Raw genomic sequence first — 20,737 nt, forward strand, 5'->3', positions numbered from 1 at the left:
GATTGGGAATACCTGGTTTAAAAAGAGAGATATACATAAATATATGTATGTACGTAGGAGAGATGGCCAGAGAGCATTACTGGATTATGTGTTAATTGAGAGGTGCATGAAAGAGATACTTTTGGATGTTAATGTGCTGAGAGGTGCAACTGGAGGGATGTCTGATAATTATCTTATGAAGGTGAAGGTGAAGATTTGTAGAGGCTTTCTGAAAAGAAGAGAGAATGCTGGGGTGAAGAGAGTGGTGAGAGTAAGTGAGCTTGGGAGGGAGACTTGTGTGAGGAAGCACCAGGAGAGCCTAAGTACAGAAAGGAAAAAAAGATGAGAACAAAGGACGTAAGGGGAGTGGAGAAGGAATGGGATGTATTTAGGGAGGCAGTGATGGCTTGCCCAAAAGATGCTTGTGGCTTGAGAAGTTTGGGAGGTAGGCAGATTAGAAAGGGTAGTGAGTTTTGGGATGAAGAATTAAGATTATTAGTGAAAGAGAAAAGAGAGGCATTTGGACGATTTTTGCAGGGAAATAGTGCAAATGACTAGGAGATGTATAAAAGAAAGAGGCAGGAGGTCAAGAGAAAGGTGCAAGAGGTGAACAAGAGGGCAAATGAGAGTTGGGGTGATATAGTATCATTAAATTTTAGGGAGAATAAAATGATGTTTTGGAAGGAGGTAAATAAAGTGCGTAAGACGTGGACGTATGTATATACATGTGTATGGGGGGGGTTGGGCCATTTCTTTCGTCTGTTTCCTTGCGCTACCTCGCAAACGCGGGAGACAGCAACAAAGTATAAAAAAAAAAAAAAGACGAGAACGAATGGGAACATCGGTGAAGGGCGCTAATGGGGAGGTAATAACAAGTAGTGGTTATGTAAGAAGGAGATGGAGTGAGTCTTTTGAAGGTTTGTTGAATGTGTTAGATGATGGAGTGGCAGATATAGGATGTTTTGGTCGAGGTGGTGTGCGAAGTGAAAGGGTTAGGGAGAATGATTTGGTAAACAGAGAAGAGGTAGTAAAAGCTTTGTTGAAGATGAAAGCCAGCAAGGCAGCGGGTTTGGATGGTATTGCAGTGGAATTTATTATGAAAGGAGGTGACTGTGTTGTTGACTGGTTGATAAGGATATTTAATGTATGTATGACTCATGGTGAGGTGCCTGAGGATTGGTGGAATGCCTGCATCGTGCCATTGTACAAAGGCAAAGGGGATAAAGGTGAGTGCTCAAATTACAGAGGTATAACTTTGGTGAGTATTCCTGGGAAATTATATGGGAGGATACTGATTGAGAAGGTGAAAACATGGACAGAGCATCAGATTGGGGAAGAGCAGTGTGGTTTCAGAAGTGGTAGAGGATGTGTGGATCAGGTGTTTGCTTTGAAGAATGTATGTGAGAAATACTTAGAAAAGCAAATGGATTTGTATGTAGAATTTATGGATCTGGAGAAGGCATATGATAGAGTTGATAGAGATACTCTTTGGAAGGTATTAAGAATATATGGTGTGGAAGGCAAGTTGCTAGAAGCAGTGAAAAGTTTTTATCGAGGATGTACATGTGTACAAGTAGGAAGAGAGGAAAGCGATTGGTTCTCAGTGAATGTCGGTTTGCGGCAAGGGTGCGTGATGTCTCCATGGTTGTTTAATTTGTTTATGGATGGGGTTGTTAGGGAGGTGAATGCAAGAGTTTTGGAGAGAGGGGCAAGTATGCTGTCTGTTGTTGATGAGAGGGCTTGGGAAGTGAGTCAGTTGTTGTTCACTGATGATACAGTGCTGGTGGCTGATTTGGGTGAGAAATGCAAAAGCTGGTGACTGAGTTTGGTAGTGTGAAAGAAGAAAGCTGAGAGTAAATGTGAAGAGCAAGGTTATTAGGTACAGTAGGGTTGAGGGACAAGTCAACTGGGAGGTAAGTTTGAATGGAGAAAAACTGGAGGAAGTGAAATGTTTTAGATATCTGGGAGTGGATTTGGCAGCAGATGGAACCATGGAAGCTGAAGTGAGTCACAGGGTAGGGGAGGGGGCGAAAGTTTTGGGAACCTTGAAAAATGTGTGGAAGTCGAGAACATTATCTCGGAAAGCAAAAATGGGTAAGTTTGAAGGAATAGTGGTTCCAACAATGTTATATGGTTGTGAGATATGGGTGATAAAGTTGTGCGGAGGAGGATGGATGTGTTGCAAATGAGATGTTTGAGGACAATATGTGGACAATATGTGGTGTGAGGTGGTTTGATTGAGTTAGTAATGAAAGGGTAAGAGAGATGTGTGGTAATAAAAAGAGTGTAGTTGAGAGAGCAGAAGAGGGTGTTTTGAAATGATTTGGTCACATGGAGAGAATGAGTGAAGAAAGATTGACATATAGGATATATGTGTCAGAGGTGGAGGGAACGAGGAGAAGTGGAAGGCCAAAGTGGAGGTGGAAAGATGGAGTGAAAAATATTTTGAGCAATTGGGGCCTGAACATCAGGAGGGTGAAAGGCGTGCAAGAAATAGTGAATTGGAACGATGTGGTTATACCGGAGTCGACATGCTGTCAATGGATTGATCCAGGGCATGTGAAGTGTCTGGGGTAAACCATAGAAAGTTTTGTAGGACTTGGATGTGGAAAGGGAGCTGTGGTTTTGGTGCATAATACATGACAGCTAGAGACTGAGTGTGAACGAATGTGGCCTTTATTGTCTTTTCCTAGCACTACCTCGTGTGCATGCAGGGGTTGGGGGTTGTCATTTCATGTGTGGCGGGGTGGCGGCAGGAATAAATAAAGGCAGCAAGTATGAATTATGTACATGTGTATACATGTATATGTCTGTGTATGTATATATATGTATACTTTGAAAGGTATAGGTATGTATATGAGCATGTGTGGACATGTATGTATATATATATGTGTATGTGGGTAGGTTGGGCCATTCTTTCGTCTGTTTCCTTGCGCTACCTCACTAACGTGGGAGACAGTGACAAAGTATAATGAATAAATGAATAATATGAATATACATGTGTGTGTGTGACGTTTCTTTGTATGTTTTCTGGCTCTACTTCGCTAATATGGGAAACGGCATTCAAATGTGAAGAAATTACCAAAGAAGAATGAAAAATTTCTTACTACAGCAGCACTTAGCATGCTCAAATTTAATCTGGCTATGTCTCTACAAAGAGCACAAATAATCTTGATCATACATCGAGAGAAAAACAAGGTACATATATCACAACCAAAAGAAATACATTAGTAATAAGGATATCCAAAAAGAGCAATGGAAAAGGTAGAGCCACGATGCCAAAGTACCCTCATAAAATCACCAGTATCTTCATTCAAAGTGAGGCTGAAAGAGCCCAAGCCAGTATATCATATAGAGATGTTCTCTTAATGCTAATGAGACACCACAGAAAGAAAGTTTTTCAACCTTCAAAACTTTCATTTATTGATATACTTACATTCTTTTTTTTTAAAGTGAATGTAAACTATCAAAACCTACCTCAGCAACTGTGAAGGACCTTGTAAGGTTAACAAGATCATCAAGTGATGCATATTCCAAGAGTCTACAAGATGACATGTATTTACTCAGGATAAGTTGCCTATCTTCAGGTTCTGGTAGGTCAACCAGATAGTATTCATTAAAGCGGCCAGGGCGAATCACATCCTGTTAAATAAAACTTTTTTTTTATATGGAAGAACATATGCTGTCAAATGGCATGAATTTAAAAGAAGTTTGCAATACTAGTAATTACCTACTTACCTATTTGTACTCTACTGAGAGGGAGTTTTACACTCATGTGACCCCATTTCTTGAACATCCACTAATATCATACATCCTCTTAAATTCATATGTTGCTGTCTGCATCAACCATGTCTTCACTTATTCTGTTCCATTTGTCCACCTCTCTAATACCATAAGTGTTTTGTTACATCCTTTTTAACAAGTATCTTCATAAATTTCATATTATGTCCTCTTGTTGCTCTATCCCTACATATATTAAAGAACTGTTCACTGTCCACATCGTCAGTTTCTTTTAAAAACTTGAAGGTTGTGATCAAGTCACCTTCACTCTTCTCCAAGCTGGGTATATCTAAAGCCTATGGCCTTTCCCTGTTAGTTGACTCTCTTAATTATGGTACCATCTTTGTTGCCCTCCTGGACCATCTCTATTAGCTCTTTGACCAAACCTAAGAAGCATATTCTACTTTTGGCCTTACATATTACCTACATGGCTTCCTAAATATTCTCATTCATGTACTTGAAAGCTTTTCTGATATTCATCAATGCTTGGTTCATGTCCCTAACTATTCTCCTAATATGGGACTCAGGTGAAGGATTAAGGACAATGTTGACTCCCAAGTCCTTCTCATACACAGACTCCTGAAGCTTATTTCCTGCTATGTATAAAAATAATCAAGCTATCTTTCCCTTTGTTCCACCCTCATCACTTTACATTTGCTTAAATTGAATTTCATCAACCTTATTCAATCCCAACTTTGGAGTCTGTTTTGGTCCCCTTGTAAGCTGGTGCAATCCTCCTTGCTTTCCACTTCCCTCATGACCTTGGCATCATATACAAACATATTCAGGTAGGATTCCATACCTTCAGGCAACCCACTGACATAGACCGAGTAGGGTAATGATCCCAGAATTGAACCCTAGGACACTCCATCAGATACCTTGACCCATCTACAGAGGCTCCTCTAACTTATGTCCTTTGTTCCCTCCTACTGAGATAATTCATCTATCTAAGAATCTTGCCCCTTATTCCTGCCTAGTGAATTTGCTTCATAATCAGCTTCCTATGTGGTAGTGTCAAATGCTTTCTGGCAGTCCAGGTACACAAATTCCACCTAACCTTACCTTTTGTCCAGGACATAGCCCACCTTTTGTATGATTCTAAGAGGTTAGTTAGACATAAGCTTCTTTCCCTAAAACCAAGCTGTCTCTCACTTGGGAAATTTCTCCTCTGTAGAAAGTCATTTACTTGCTTTCTAGTAATCTTTTGCAGAACCTTACACACTACACTAATAGTGAGACTGGTTTGTAGTTCAATGCCTATCCCTAGTCTTCTTTTTTGAAAATAAGTATGATGTTTACCTTTTCCATTCCCTCGGCAATTTGCTTCTCTCAGCAACATTTTGAACACTAATTCAAGTGATTTATCTTGCATATCTGCATACTTCATATGCATATATGGTGAAATAATATAAGGACCATGAGTCATGTATTGGTGAAGCCCTTTTAGGATTCTGGTCATATATTTCCTAGATATCTCATTAATTTACAAAACCAACTCCCCAATACATTTCCCTGGTGTTGGAACTGCAGTGTCTTCCAGTGTAAAAACTTTTTTGAACTTGGTATTCAGTTCCTCACATACCCTTACATCAGCTTTAACAAGTTGTCCATTGGAATCCCTTGGCCTGATCAGCTGCACTAAGTTTAAACTAACTAGTAAATCTATGGAAAAGTTTTGGATTTTCACTGGCCTTTTCCACACTATTCTTTTCAAAAGGTTTTTATCCTTTTTTTCCTGCTATATGCACCCCATACAAATGCTGGCTGGTTGGAGTGCCATCTACTTCTTTGCCACTTCATAACTCGAATCTGATTTGCTTTTTGACATCTTTTATTAAAGCATTATTTCTTCCTTATGTATGTAAGGCTTGAGGTACAAATGCCTTTACTCCTTCATCGTAGATTTATCAGAAAATCTCATCACAAGGCCCTGGTTCATAACCAGTGAACTCCATTCCCCAATCTACATTACAACAGAAATTATTGAGGTTTGTGTAGTTTTAACAATTACATCTCTATGATCTGTCTCAGTTCTGCTCTTTTAATGTCCCCTTTTACCACATATTCAAACTTGAGCACTACATGATCACGTCTTCCAACTGGAGAATCATACATAATGTTCTCAATATCCATGCCAGTATGTGTGAAGATATGATCTAGCAATGATGATGTATCAGTCCCTCTCATCCCAGTATGCTTCCTGATATAATGGTATGGGAAATTTTCCTATAAACACACTAAAAACTTGCATGACTTCCTATCACCATGACAATCCAAATTCCCTCATTTTATTTCTATATACCTTAATGTTAGCTGAAGTGACACAGGCAAGAGAGGCCCTAATCAAGGCCCATGTAATTCCTGCATGTCAGAGACGGCTACTAAAAGGGATGGGAATGGGGAGCTGGGAATCTTCCCCTACTGTTTTACTTTTCCAAAAGAAGGAAGAGAGAAGTGGGCACATTGAGAATTTTTTTTCTAAGGCTAAGTCATCTGCTCTTGGCGCTACATCACTAATGCTTCCCACGTATTACCATGCGTCATAAAAGGCGACTAAAGGGGGCAAGAGCAGGGGGCTGGAAACCCCCCTCCTTGTATTTAAATTTCTAAAAGAGGGAACAGAAGAAGGAGTCAAGCAGGGGGTGCTTATACAGTAAGGCTCAGATAGGGGTGTCTGAATGTGTGTGGATGTAACAGAAGAAGGAGTCAAGCAGGGGGTGCTTATACAGTAAGGCTCAGATAGGGGTGTCTGAATGTGTGTGGATGTAACTAGGATAAGAAAGGAGACATAGGTAGTATGTTTGAGGAAAGGAACCTGGATGTTTTGGCTTGCAGTGAAATAAAGCTCAAGGGTAAAGGGGAAGAGTGGTTTGGGAATGTCTTTGGAGTAAAGTCGGGGTTGGTGAGAGGACAAAAGCAAAGGAAGGAGTAGCACTACTCCTGAAACAGGAGCTGTGGGAGTATTTGATAGAGTGTAAGAAAGTAAATTCTAGATTGATGAGGGTAAAACTGAAAGTGGATGGAAAGAGATGGGTGATTATTGGTGCCTATGCACCTGGTCGTGAGAAAAAAGATCATGAGAGGAAAGTGTTTTGGGAGCAGCTAAGGGAGTGTATTAGCAGCTTTGATGCACGAAACTGGGTTATAGTGATGGGTGATTTGAATGCAAAGGTGAGTAACATGGCAGTTGAGGGCATAATTGGTGTACATAGGGTATTCAGTGTTGTAAATGGAAATGGTGACAAGCTTGTGGATTTGTGTGCTCAAAAAGGACTAGTGACTGGGAATACCTAGTTGAAAAAGAGATATACATAAGTATACAAGTGTGATAAGGAGAGATGGTCAAAGGGTGTTATTGGATTACATGTTAATTGATAGGTAAAAGAGAGACTTTTGGACGTTAATGTGCTGAAAGGGGCAGCTGGAGGGATGTTTGATCACTATCTTGTGGAGGCGAAGGTGAAGATTTGTAGAGGTTTTCAGAGAAAAAGCGAGAATATTGGGGAGATGAGAGTGGTGAGAGTAAGTGAGCTTTGAAAGGAGACTTGTGTGAGGAAGTGCCACGAGAAAGTGAGTGTAGAATGGCCAAAAAAAAAGTTGAGCGCAAATGATGTGATGGGAGTGGGTGAGGAATGGGATGTATTTAGGGAAGCAGTGATAGCTAGTGCAAAATATGAATGTGGCATGAGAAAGGTGGGATGTGGGCAGACTAGAAAGGGTGGTGAGTGGTGGAGTGAAGAAGTAAGGTTGTTAGAGAAAGACAAGAGAGAGGCATTTGGACAATTTTTGCAGTGAAGCAGTGCAAATGACTTCGAAGATGTATGAAAGAAAGTGGCAGGAGGTCAAGAGAAAGGTGCAAGAGGTGAAAAAGGGCAAATGAGAGCTGGGGTTAGAGATTATCATTAAATTTTAGGGAGAAAAAGATGTTTTGGAAGGAGGTAAATAATATGCATAAGACAAGAGAACAGATGGGAACATTGTTGAAGGGGGTAAATGGGGAGGTAATAACAAGTGGTGAAGTGAGAAGGAGATGAAGTGAGTATTTTGAAGGTTTCTTGAATGTGATTGATGAGAGAGTGGAAGATATAGGGTGTTTTGGTCAGGGTGGTGTGGGAAGTGAGAGGGTCAGGGAAAATGGTTTGGTAAACAGAAAAGAGGTTGTGAAAGCTTTGTGAAATATGAAAGCCAGCAAGGTGGTGGGTTTGGATGGTATTGCAGTGGGATTCATTAAAAAAGGGGGAGACTGAGTTGTTGATTGGTTGTTAAGGATATTCAATGTATGTATAGATCATGGTGAAGTGCCTGAGGATTGCCGGAATGCATGCATAGTGCCACTGTACAGAGGCAAAGGGGATAAAGGTGAGTGATCAAATTACAGAAGCAAAAGTTTGTTGAGTATTCCTGGGAAATTATATTGGAGGGTATTGATTGAGAGGGTAAAGGCATGTACAGAGCATCAGATCGGGTAAGAGCAGTGTGGTTTTAGAAGTGGTAGAGGACGTGTGGCTCAGATATTTGCTTTGAAGAATGTATGTGAGAAACTTTTAGAAAAGCAAATGGATTTGTATGGAGCATTTATTGACCTGGAGAAGGCATATGATAGGGTTGATAGAGATGCTTTGTGGAAGGTGTTAAGAGTATATGGTGTGGGAGGTAAGTTGCTAGAAGCAGTGAAAAGTTTTTACCAAGGATGTAAGGCATGTGTACCAGTAGGAAGGGAGGAAAGTGATTGGTTCCCAGTGAATGTTGGTTTGCGGCAGGGGTGTATGATGTCTCCATGGTTGTTTAATTTGTTTATGGATGGGGTGGTTAGGGAAGTGAATGCAAGAGTTTTGGAGAGAGGGGCAAGTATGTACTCTGTTGTGATTGAGAGGGCTTGGGTAGTGAGTCAGTTGTTGTTTGCAGATGATGCAGCACTGTTGGCTGATTCGGGTGAGAAACTGCAGAGGTTTGTGACCGAGTCTGGTTAAGTGTGTGAAAGGAGAAAGTTGAGAGTAAATGTGAATAAGAGCACGGTTATTAGGTTCAGTAGTGTTGAGGAGCAAGTCATTTGGGAGGTAAGTTGAATGGAGAAAAAACTGGAGGAAGTGAAGTGTTTTAGATATCTGGAAGTGCATTTGGCAGTGGATGGAACCATGGAAGTGAGTCACAGGGTGGGGAAGGGAGTACTGAAGAATGGAATGGAAGTATTGAAGGTGAGAACGTTATCTTGGAGAGTAAAAATGAGTATGTTTGAAGGAATAGTGGTTCCAACAATATTATATGATTGCAAGGCATGGGCTATAGATAGGGTTGTGCAGAGGAGGGTGGATGTGCTGGAAATGAAATGTTTGATGACAATATGTGGTGTGAGGTGGTTTGATCGAGTAAGTAATGAAAGGGTAAGAGAGATGTGTGGTAATAAAAAGAGTGTGGTTGAGAGAGTAGAAGAGGATGTGTTGAAATGTTTTGGACACATGGAGAGGATGAGTGAGGAAAGATTGACAAAGAGGATATATGTGTCAGAGGTGGAGGGAAGGAGAAGCAGGAGACCAAATTGGAGGTGGAAGGACGGAGTGAAAAAGATTTCGAGTGATCAGGGCCTGAACATAGAGGAGGGTGAAAGGTGTGCAAGGAACAGAGTGAATTGGAATGATGTGGTATAACAGGGTCAACGTGATGTCAGTAGATTGAACCAGGGCATGTGAAGTGTATGGGGTAAACTATGGAAAGATGTGTGGGACCTTGATGTGGAAAGGGAGCTGTGGTTTCAGTGCATTACACATGACAGCTAGAGACTGAGTGCGAATGAATGTGGCCTGTGGGATAGGGGAGAAAGAAAACTTCCCACTCATTCCCCACGTGTCATAGCAGGTGACTAAAGGGGATGGGAGCGGGGGGCTAAAAACCCTCCCCTCCTTGTATTTTAACTTCTAAAAGGGGAAACAGAAGGAATCATGGGGGGAGTGCTCATCCTCCTCGAAGACTCAGATTGGGGTGTCTAAATGTGTGTGAATGTAACCAAGATGAGAAAAAGGAGAGTTAGGTAGTATGTTTGTGGAAAGGGACCTGGATGTTTTGGCTCAGAGTGAAACGAAGTTCAAGGGTAAAGGGGAAGAGTGGTTTGGGAATGTTTTGGGAGTAAATTCAGGTTTGGTGAGAGGACAAGAGCAAAGGAAGGAGTAGCACTACTCCTGGAGTAGGAGTTGTGGGTGTATGTGATAGAGTGTAAGAAAGTAAACTCGAGATTGATATGGGTAAAACTGTGAGTGGATGGAGAGAGATGGGTAATTATTGGTGCCTATGTACCAGGTCATGAGAAGAAAGATCATGAGAGGCAAGTGTTTTGGGAGCAGCTGAGTGTGTGTGTTAGCAGCTTTGATGCATGAGACCGGGTTATAGTGATGGGTGATTTGAATGCAAAGGTGAGTGATGTGGCAATTGATGGTATAATTGGTATACATGGGGTGTTCAGTGATGTAAATGGAAATGGTGAAGAGCTTGTAGATTTGTGTGCTGAAAAAGGACTGGTGATTGGGAATACCTGGTTTGAAAAGAGAGATATACATAAGTATGCATATGTAAGTTGGAGAGATGGCCTGAGAGCATTATTTGAGTACATGTTAATTGATAGGTGCATGAAAGAGAGACTTTTGGATGTTAATGTGCTGAGAGGGGCAACTGGAGGGATGTCTGATCATTGTCTTGTGGAAGCGAAGATGAAGATATGTAGAGGTTATCAGAAAAGAAGAGAGAGTGTTGGGCTGAAGAGAGTGGTGACAGTAAGTGAGCTTGGAAACGAGACTTGTGTGTGGACGTATCAGGAGAGATTGAGTACAGAATGGAAAAAGATGAGACCAAATGACGTAAGGGGAGTGGGGGAGGAATGAGATGTATTTAGGGAAGCAGTGGTGGCTTGCGCAAAAGATACCTGTGGCATGAGAAAGGTGAGAGGTGGGCAGATTAGAAAGGGTAGTAAGTGGTGGGATGAAGAAGTAAGATTGTTAGTGAAAGAGAAAAGAGAGGCATTTGGATGATTTTTGGAGGGAAATAATGCAAATGACTGGGAGATGTATAAAAGAAAGAGGCAAGAGGTCAAGAGAAAGGTGCAAGTGGTGAAAAAGAGAGCAAATGAGAAGTGGGGTGAGAGAGTATCATTAAGTTTTAAGGAGAATAAAAAGATGTTTTTGAAGGAGGTAAATAAAGTGCGTAAGACAAGAGAACAAATGGGAACATTGGTGAAGGAGGCAAATGGGGGGGTACTAACAAGTAGTGGTGAAGTGAGAGGGAGATAGATTGAGTATTTTGAAGGTTTGTTGAATGTGTTCCATGATAGAGTGGCAGATATCGGGTGTTTTGGTCAAGGTGGTGTGCAAAGTGAGAGGGTTGGGGAGAATGGTTTGGTAAACAGAGAAGAGGTAGTGAAAGCTTTGTGGAAGATGAAAGCCGGCAAGGCGGCGGGTTTGGATTGTAATCCTGTGGAATTTATTAAAAAAGGGGGTGACTGTGTTGTTAACTGGTTGGTGAGGATATTCAATGTATGCAAGGTTCATGGTTAAGTGCCTGAGGATTGGTGGAATGCATGCATAGTGCTGTTGTACAAAGGCAGAGGGGATAAAGGTGAATGTTCAAATTACAGAGGTATAAGTTTATTGAGTATTGTTGCTGTGGTTTCAGTGCATTATACATGACAGCTAGAGACAGTATGAATGAATGTGGCCTTTGTTGACTTTTCCTAGCGCTATCTCACGCACATGCGGGGGAAGGTGGTTGGTATTTCATTATGTGGCAGGGTGGCGACGGGAATGAATGAGGGCAGACAGTATGAATTATGTACATGTGTATATATGTATATGTCTGTGTGTGTATATATTCTTTCTTTCTTTTAAACTATTCGCCATTTCCCGCGTTAGTGAGGTAGCATTAAGAACAGAGGACTGGGCCTTTGAGGGAATACCCTCACCTGGCCCAATTCTCTGTTCCTTCTTTTTGGGGAAAAAAAAAAAAAAAAAAAAAAAAAAAAAAACGAGAGGGGAGGATTTCCAGCCCCCCCGCTCCCTCCCCTTTTAGTCGCCTTCTACGACACGCAGGGAATACGTGGGAAGTATTCTTTTTTTTTTTTTTTTGCTTTGTCGCTGTCTCCCGCGTTTGCGAGGTAGCGCAAGGAAACAGACGAAAGAAATGGCCCAACCCACCCCCATACACATGCCTTTATTCAATCCACTGACAGCACGTCAACCCCGGTATACCACATCGCTCCAATTCACTCTATTCTTTGCCCTCCTTTCACCCTCCTGCATGTTCAGGCCCCGATCACACAGAATCTTTTTCACTCCATCTTTCCACCTCCAATTTGGTCTCCCTCTTCTCCTCGTTCCCTCCACCTCCGACACATATATCCTCTTGGTCAATCTTTCCTCACTCATTCTCTCCATGTGACCAAACCATTTCAAAACACCCTCTTCTGCTCTCTCAACCACGCTCTTTTTATTTCCACACATCTCTCTTACCCTTACGTTACTTACTCGATCAAACCACCTCACACCACACATTGTCCTCAAACATCTCATTTCCAGCACATCCATCCTCCTGTGCACAACTCTATCCATAGTCCACGCCTCGCAACCATACAACATTGTTGGAACCACTATTCCTTCAAACATACCCATTTTTGCTTTCCGAGATAATGTTCTCGACTTCCACACATTCTTCAAGGCTCCCAGAATTTTCGCCCCCTCCCCCACCCTATGATCCACTTCCGCTTCCATGGTTCCATCCGCTGCCAGATCCACTCCCAGATATCTAAAACACTTCACTTCCTCCAGTTTTTCTCCATTCAAACTCACCTCCCAATTGAATTGACCCTGAACCCTACTGTACCTAATAACCTTGCTCTTATTCACATTTACTCTTAACTTTCTTCTTTCACACACTTTACCAAACTCAGTCACCAGCTTCTGCAGTTTCTCACATGAATCAGCCACCAGCGCTGTATCATCAGCGAACAACAACTGACTCACTTCCCAAGCTCTCTCATCCCCAACAGACTTCATACTTGCCCCTCTTTCCAAAACTCTTGCATTCACCTCCCTAACAACCCCATCCATAAACAAATTAAACAACCATGGAGACATCACACACCCCTGCCGCAAACCTACATTCACTGAGAACCAATCACTTTCCTCTCTTCCTACACGTACACATGCCTTACATCCTCGATAAAAACTTTTCACTGCTTCTAACAACTTGCCTCCCACACCATATATTCTTAATACCTTCCACAGAGCATCTCTATCAACTCTATCATATGCCTTCTCCAGATCCATAAATGCTACATACAAATCCATTTGCTTTTCTAAGTATTTCTCACATACATTCTTCAAAGCAAACACCTGATCCACACATCCTCTACCACTTCTGAAACCACACTGCTCTTCTCCAATCTGATGCTCTGTACATGCCTTCACCCTCTCAATCAATACCCTCCCATATAATTTACCAGGAATACTCAACAAACTTATACCTCTGTAATATGAGCACTCACTCTTATCCCCTTTGCCTTTGTACAATGGCACTATGCACGCATTCCGCCAATCCTCAGGCACCTCACCATGAGTCATACATACATTAAATAACCTTACCAACCAGTCAACTATATATATATATATATATATATATATATATATATATATATATATATATATATATATATATATATATATTTTTGTTCATACTATTCGCCATTTCCCGCATTAGCGAGGTAGCGTTAAGAACAGAGCACTGGGCCTTTGAGGGAATATCCTCACATGGCCCCCTTCTCTGTTCCTTCTTTTGGAAAATTTAAAAAAAAAGAACAAGGTTATTAGGTACAGTAGGGTTGAGGGTCAAGTCAATTGGGAGGTAAGTTTGAATGGAGAAAAACTGGAGGAAGTAAAGTGTTTTAGATATCTGGGAGTGGATCTGGCAGCGGATGGAACCATGGAAGCGGAAGTGGATCATAGGGTGGGGGAGGGGGCGAAAATCCTGGGAGCCTTGAAGAATGTGTAGAAGTCGAGAACATGCAAATATACATACCTACACAGCTTTCCATGGTTTACCCCAGACGCTTCACATGCCCTGATTCAATCCACTGACAGCACGTCAACCCCGGTATACCACATCGCTCCAATTCACTCTATTCCTTGCCCTCCTTTCACCCTCCTGCATGTTCAGGCCCCGATCACACAAAATCTTTTTCACTCCATCTTTCCACCTCCAATTTGGTCTCCCACTTCTCCTCGTTCCCTCCACCTCCGACACATATATCCTCTTGGTCAATCTTTCCTCACTCATTCTCTCCATGTGCCCAAACCATTTCAAAACACCCTCTTCTGCTCTCTCAACCACGCTCTTTTTATTTCCACACATCTCTCTTACCCTTCCGTTACTTAATCGATCAAACCACCTCACACCACACATTGTCCTCAAACATCTCATTTCCAGCACATCCATCTTCCTGCGCACAACTCTATCCATAGCCCTCGCCTCGCAACCATACAACATTGCTGGAACCACTATTCCTTCAAACATACCCATTTTTGCTTTCGGAGATAATGTTCTCGACTTCCACACATTCTTCAAGGCTCCCAGGATTTTCACCCCCTCCCCCACCCTATGATCCACTTCCGCTTCCATGGTTCCATCTGCTGCCAGATCCACTCCCAGATATCTAAAACACTTTACTTCCTCCAGTTTTTCTCCATTCAAACTTACCTCCCAATTGACTTGACCCTCAACCCTACTGTACCTAATAACCTTGCTCTTATTCACATTTACTCTTAACTTTCTTCTTTCACACACTTTACCAAACTCAGTTACCAGCTTCTGCAGTTTCTCACATGAATCAGCGCTGTATCATCAGCGAACAACAACTGATTCACTTCCCAAGCTCTCTCATCCCCAACAGACTTCATACTTGCCCCTCTTTCCAAAACTCTTGCATTCACCTCCCTAACAACTCCATCCATAAACAAATTAAACAACCATGGAGGCATCACACACCCCTGCCGCAAACCTACATTCACTGAGAACCAATCACTTTCCTCTCTTCCTACACGTACACATGCCTTACATCCTCGATAAAAACTTTTCACTGCTTCTAACAACTTGCCTCCCACACCATATATTCTTAATACCTTCCACAGAGGATCTCTATCAACTCTATCATATGCCTTCTCCAGATCCATAAATGCTACATACAAATCCATTTGCTTTTCTAAGTATTTCTCACATACATTCTTCAAAGCAAACACCTGATCCACACATCCTCTACCACTTCTGAAACCACACTGCTCTTCCCCAATCTGATGCTCTGTACATGCCTTCACCCTCTCAATCAATACCCTCCCATATAATTTACCAGGAATACTCAACAAACTTATACCTCTGTAATTTGAGCACTCACTCTTATCCCCTTTGCCTTTGTACAATGCAAGCATTCCGCCAATCCTCAGGCACCTCACCATGAGTCATACATACATTAAATAACCTTACCAACCAGTCAATAATACAGTCACCCCATTTTTTAATAAATTCCACTGCAATACCATCCAAACCTGCTGCCTTGCTGGCTTTCATCTTCCGCAAAGCTTTTACTACCTCTTCTCTGTTTACCAAATCATTTTCCCTAACCCTCTCACTTTGCACACCACCTCGACTAAAACACCCTATATCTGCCACTCTATCATCAAACACATTCAACAAACCTTCAAAATACTCACTCCATCTCCTTTTCACATCACCACTACTTGTTATCACCTCCCCATTTGCGCCCTTCACTGAAGTTCCCATTTGCTCCCTTGTCTTACGCACTTTATTTACCTCCTTCCAGAACATCTTTTTATTCTCCCTAAAATTAAATGATACTCTCTCACCCCAACTCTCATTTGCCCTCTTTTTCACCTCTTGCACCTTTCTCTTGACCTCCTGTCTCTTTCTTTTATACATCTCCCACTCAATTGCATTTTTTCCCTGCAAAAATCGTCCAAATGCCTCTCTCTTCTCTTTCACTAATAATCTTACTTCCTCATACCACCACTCACTACCCTTTCTAATCAACCCACCTCCCACTCTTCTCATGCCACAAGCATCTTTTGCGCAATCCATCACTGATTCCCCAAATACATCCCATTCCTCCCCCACTCCCCTTACTTCCATTGTTCTCACCTTTTTCCATTCTGTACTCAGTCTCTCCTGGTACTTCCTCACACAAGTCTCATTCCCAAGCTCACTTACTCTCACCACCTTCTTCACCCCAACATTCACTCTTCTTTTCTGAAAACCCATACAAATCTTCACCTTAGCCTCCACAAGATAATGATCAGACATCCCTCCAGTTGCACCTCTCAGCACATTAACATCCAAAAGTCTCTCTTTTGCGCGCCTGTCAATTAACACGTAATCCAATAACACTCTCTGGCCATCTCTCCTACTTACATACGTATACTTATGTATATCTCGCTTTTTAAACCAGGTATTCCCAATCACCAGTCCTTTTTCAGCACATAAATCTTCAAGCTCTTCACCATTTCCATTTACAACACTGAACACCCCATGTATACCAATTATTCCCTCAACTGCCACATTACTCACCTTTGCATTCAAATCACCCATCACTATAACCCGGTCTTGTGCATCAAAACTACTAACACACTCATTCAGCTGCTCCCAAAACACTTGCCTCTCATGATCTTTCTTCTCATGCCCAGGTGCATATGCACCAATAATCACCCATCTCTCTCCATCAACTTTCAGTTTTACCCATATTAATCGAGAATTTACTTTCTTACATTCTATCACATACTCCCACAACTCCTGTTTCAGGAGTACTGCTACTCCTTCCCTTGCTCTTGTCCTCTCACTAACCCGTGACTTTACTCCCAAGACATTCCCAAACCACTCTTCTCCTTTACCCTTGAGTTTCGTTTCATTCAGAGCCAAAACATCCAGGTTCCTTTCCTCAAACATACTACCTATCTCTCCTTTTTTCACATCTTGGTTACATCCACACACATTTAGACACCCCAGTCTGAGCCTTCGAGGAGGATGATATATATATATTTTTGCTTTGTCGCTGTCTCCCGCGTTTGTGAGGTGGCGCAAGGAAACAGATGAAAGAAATGGCCCAACCCACCCCCATACACATGTATATACATACACGTCCACACACGCAAATATACATACCCATACATCTCATTGTACACATATATATACACATACAGACACATACTTATATACACATGCACACAATTCACACTGTCTGCTTTTATTCATTCCCATCGCCACCTCACCACACATGGAATAACATCCCCCTCCCCCCTCATGTGTGCGAGGTAACGCTAGGAAAGTCAACAAAGCCCCCATTCATTCACACTCAGTCTCTAGCTGTCATGCAATAATGCCCGAAACCACAGCTCCCTTTCCACATCCAGGCCCACAGAACTTTCCATGGTTTACCCCAGACGCTTCACATACCCTGATTCAATCCATTGACAGCACGTTGACCCCGGTATACCACATCGATCCAATTCACTCTATTCCTTGCCCGCCTTTCACCCTCCTGCATGTTCAGGCCCCAATCACTCAAAATCTTTTTCACTCCATCTTTCCACCTCCAATTTGGTCTCCCACTTCTCCTCTTTCCCTCCACCTCCGACACATATATCCTCTTGGTCAATCTTTCCTTACTCATTCTCTCCATGTGCCCAAACCATTTCAAAACACCCTCTTCTGCTCTCTCAACCACGCTCTTTTTATTTCCACACATCTCTCTTACCCTTACATTACTTACTCGATCAAACCACCTCACACCACATATTGTCCTCAAACATCTCATTTCCAGTACATCCACCCTCCTCCGCACAACTCTATCCATAGCCCACGCCTCGCAACCATACAACATTGTTGGAACCACTATTCCTTCAAACATACCCATTTTTGCTTTCCGAGATAATGTTCTCGACTTTCACGCATTCCTCAAGGCTCCCAGGATTTTCGCCCCCCTCCCCCACCCTATGATTCACTTCCGCTTCCATGGTTCCATCCGCTGCCAGATCCACTCCCAGATATCTAAAACACTTTACTTCCTCCAGTTTTTCTCCATTCAAACTTACCTCCCAATTGACTTGTCCCTCAACCCTACTGTACCTAATTACCTTGCTCTTATTCACATTTACTCTTAACTTTCTTCTTTCACACACTTTACCAAACTCAGTCACCAGCTTCTGCAGTTTCTCACATGAATCAGCCACCAGCGCTGTATCATCAGCGAACAACAACTGACTCACTTCCCAAGCTTTCTCGTCCCCAACAACCATGGAGCCATCACACACCCCTGCCGCAAACCTACATTCACTGAGAACCAATCACTTTCCTCTCTTCCTACACGTACACGTGCCTTACATCCTCGATAAAAACTTTTCACTGCTTCTAACAACTTGCCTCCCACACCATATATTCTTAGTACCTTCCACAGAGCATCTCTATCAACTCTATCATATGCCTTCTCCAGATCCATAAATGCTACATACAAATCCATTTGCTTTTCTAAGTATTTCTCACATACATTCTTCAATGCAAACACCTGATCCACACATCCTCTACCACTTCTGAAACCACACTGCTCTTCCTCAATCTGATGCTCTGTACATGCCTTCACCCTCTCAATCAATACCCTCCCATATAATTTACAAGGAATACTCAACAAACTTATATCTCTGTAATTTGAGCACTCACTCTTATCCCCTTTGCCTTTGTACAATGGCACTATGCATGCATTCCGCCAATACTCAGGCACCTCACCATGAATCATACATACATTGAATAACCTTACCAACCAGTCAACAATAGAGTTACCCCCTTTTTTAATAAATTCCACTGCAATACCATCCAAACCTGCTGCCTTGCCAGCTTTCATCTTCTGCAAAGCTTTTACTACCTCTTCTCTGTTTACCAAATCATTTTCCCTAACCCTCTCACTTTGCACACCACCTCGACCAAAACACCCTATATCTGCCACTCTATCATCAAACACATTCAACAAACCTTCAAAATACTCACTCCATCTCCTTCTCACATCACCACTACTTGTTATCACCTCCCCATTAGCCCCCTTCACTGAAGTTCCCATTTGCACCCTTGTCTTACGCACTTTATTTACCTCCTTCCAGAGCATCTTTTTATTCTCCCTAAAATTTAATGATACTCTCTCACCCCAACTCTCATTTGCCCTCTTTTTCACCTCTTGCACCTTTCTCTTGACTTCCTGTCTCTTTCTTTTATACACCTCCCACTCATTTGCATTTTTTCCCTACAAAAATCGTCCAAATGCCTCTGTCTTCTCTTTCACTAATAATCTTACTTCTTCATCCCACCACTCACTACCCTTTCTAATCAACCCACCTCCCACACTTCTCATGCCACAAGCATCTTTTGCGCAAGCCATCACTGCTTCCCTAAATACATCCCATTCCTCCACATTCCACATTACTCACCTTTGCATTCAAATCACCCATCACTATAACCCGGTCTTGTGCATCAAAACGACTAACACACTCATTCAGCTGCTCCCAAAACACTTGCCTCTCATGATCTTTCTTCTCATGTCCAGGTCCATATGCACCAATAATCACCCATCTCTCTCCATCAGCTTTCAGTTTTACCCATATTAATCTAGAATTCACTTTCTTACGTTCTATCACATGCTCCCACCACTCCTGTTTCAGGAGTAGTGCTACTCCTTCCCTTGCTCTTGTTCTTTCACTAACCCCTGACTTTACTCCCAAGACATTCCCAAACCACTCTTCCCCTTTACCCTTGAGCTTCGTTTCACTCAGAGCCAAAACATCCAGATTCCTTTCCTCAAACATACCACCTATCTCTCCTTTTTTCACATCTTGGTTACATCCACACACATTTGGACACCCTAGTCTGAGCGTACGAGGAGGATGAGTACTCCCCGCGTGACTCCTTCTGTTTCCCATTTTAGAAAGTTAAAATACAAGGCGGTGAGGATTTCTGGCCCCATGCTCCCGTCCCCTCTAGTCGCCTTCTATGAGACATGAGGAATGCGTGGGAAGTATTCTTTCTCCCCTACCCCCAGAGATAAAATTATATATATATATATATATATATATATATATATATATATATATATATATATATATATATATATATATATATATATATATACACATGCGTGCATAGTGCCATTGTACAAAGGCAAAGGGGATAAGAGTGAGTGTTCAAATTACAGAGGTATAAGTTTGTTGAGTATTCCTGGTAAATTATATGGGAGGGTATTGATTGAGAGGGTGAAGGCATGTACAGAGCATCAGATTGGGGAAGAGCAGTGTGGTTTCAGAAGTGGTAGAGGATGTGTGGATCAGGTGTTTGCTTTGAAGAATGTATGTGAGAAATACTTAGAAAAGCAAATGGATTTGTATGTAGCATTTATGGATCTGGAGAAGGCATATGATAGAGTTGATAGAGATGCTCTGTGGAAGGTATTAAGAATATATGGTGTGGGAGGCAAGTTGTTAGAAGCAGTGAAAAGTTTTTATCGAGGATGTAAGGCATGTGTACGTGTAAGAAGAGAGGAAAGCGATTGGTTCTCAGTGAATGTAGGTTTGCGGCAGGGGTGTGTGATGTCTCCATGGTTGTTTAATTTGTTTATGGATGGGGTTGTTAGGGAGGTGAATGCAAGAGTTTTGGAAAGAGGGGCAAGTATGAAGTCTGTTGGGGATGAGAGAGCTTGGGAAGTGAGTCAGTTGTTGTTCGCTGATGATACAGCGCTGGTGGCTGATTCATGTGAGAAACTGCAGAAGCTGGTGACTGAGTTTGGTAAAGTGTGTGAAAGAAGAAAGTTAAGATTAAATGTGAATAAGAGCAAGGTAATTAGGTACAGTTGGGTTGAGGGTCAAGTCAATTGGGAGGTAAGTTTGAATGGAGAAAAACTGGAGGA

The 20,737-nt window shown here is 42.0% G+C and overlaps 1 protein-coding gene across 2 annotated transcripts in view; it reads right to left on the reverse strand.

The window, feature by feature from the left end:
- The window catches only part of LOC139757866 (ATPase family gene 2 protein homolog A-like), a 229,525-nt gene that overhangs the window by 23,932 nt on the left and 184,856 nt on the right, over positions 1-20,737 (reverse strand). For both annotated transcript variants that reach the window (XM_071678773.1, XM_071678774.1), the window contains exon 10: positions 3,457-3,621. In XM_071678773.1, the coding sequence (XP_071534874.1) occupies positions 3,457-3,621 (165 nt within the window). The remainder of the gene's footprint in view (positions 1-3,456; positions 3,622-20,737) is intronic.

The sequence above is a fragment of the Panulirus ornatus genome, chromosome 28 (assembly GCF_036320965.1).
Source record: "Panulirus ornatus isolate Po-2019 chromosome 28, ASM3632096v1, whole genome shotgun sequence".
NCBI classification, from domain to species: domain Eukaryota; kingdom Metazoa; phylum Arthropoda; class Malacostraca; order Decapoda; family Palinuridae; genus Panulirus; species Panulirus ornatus.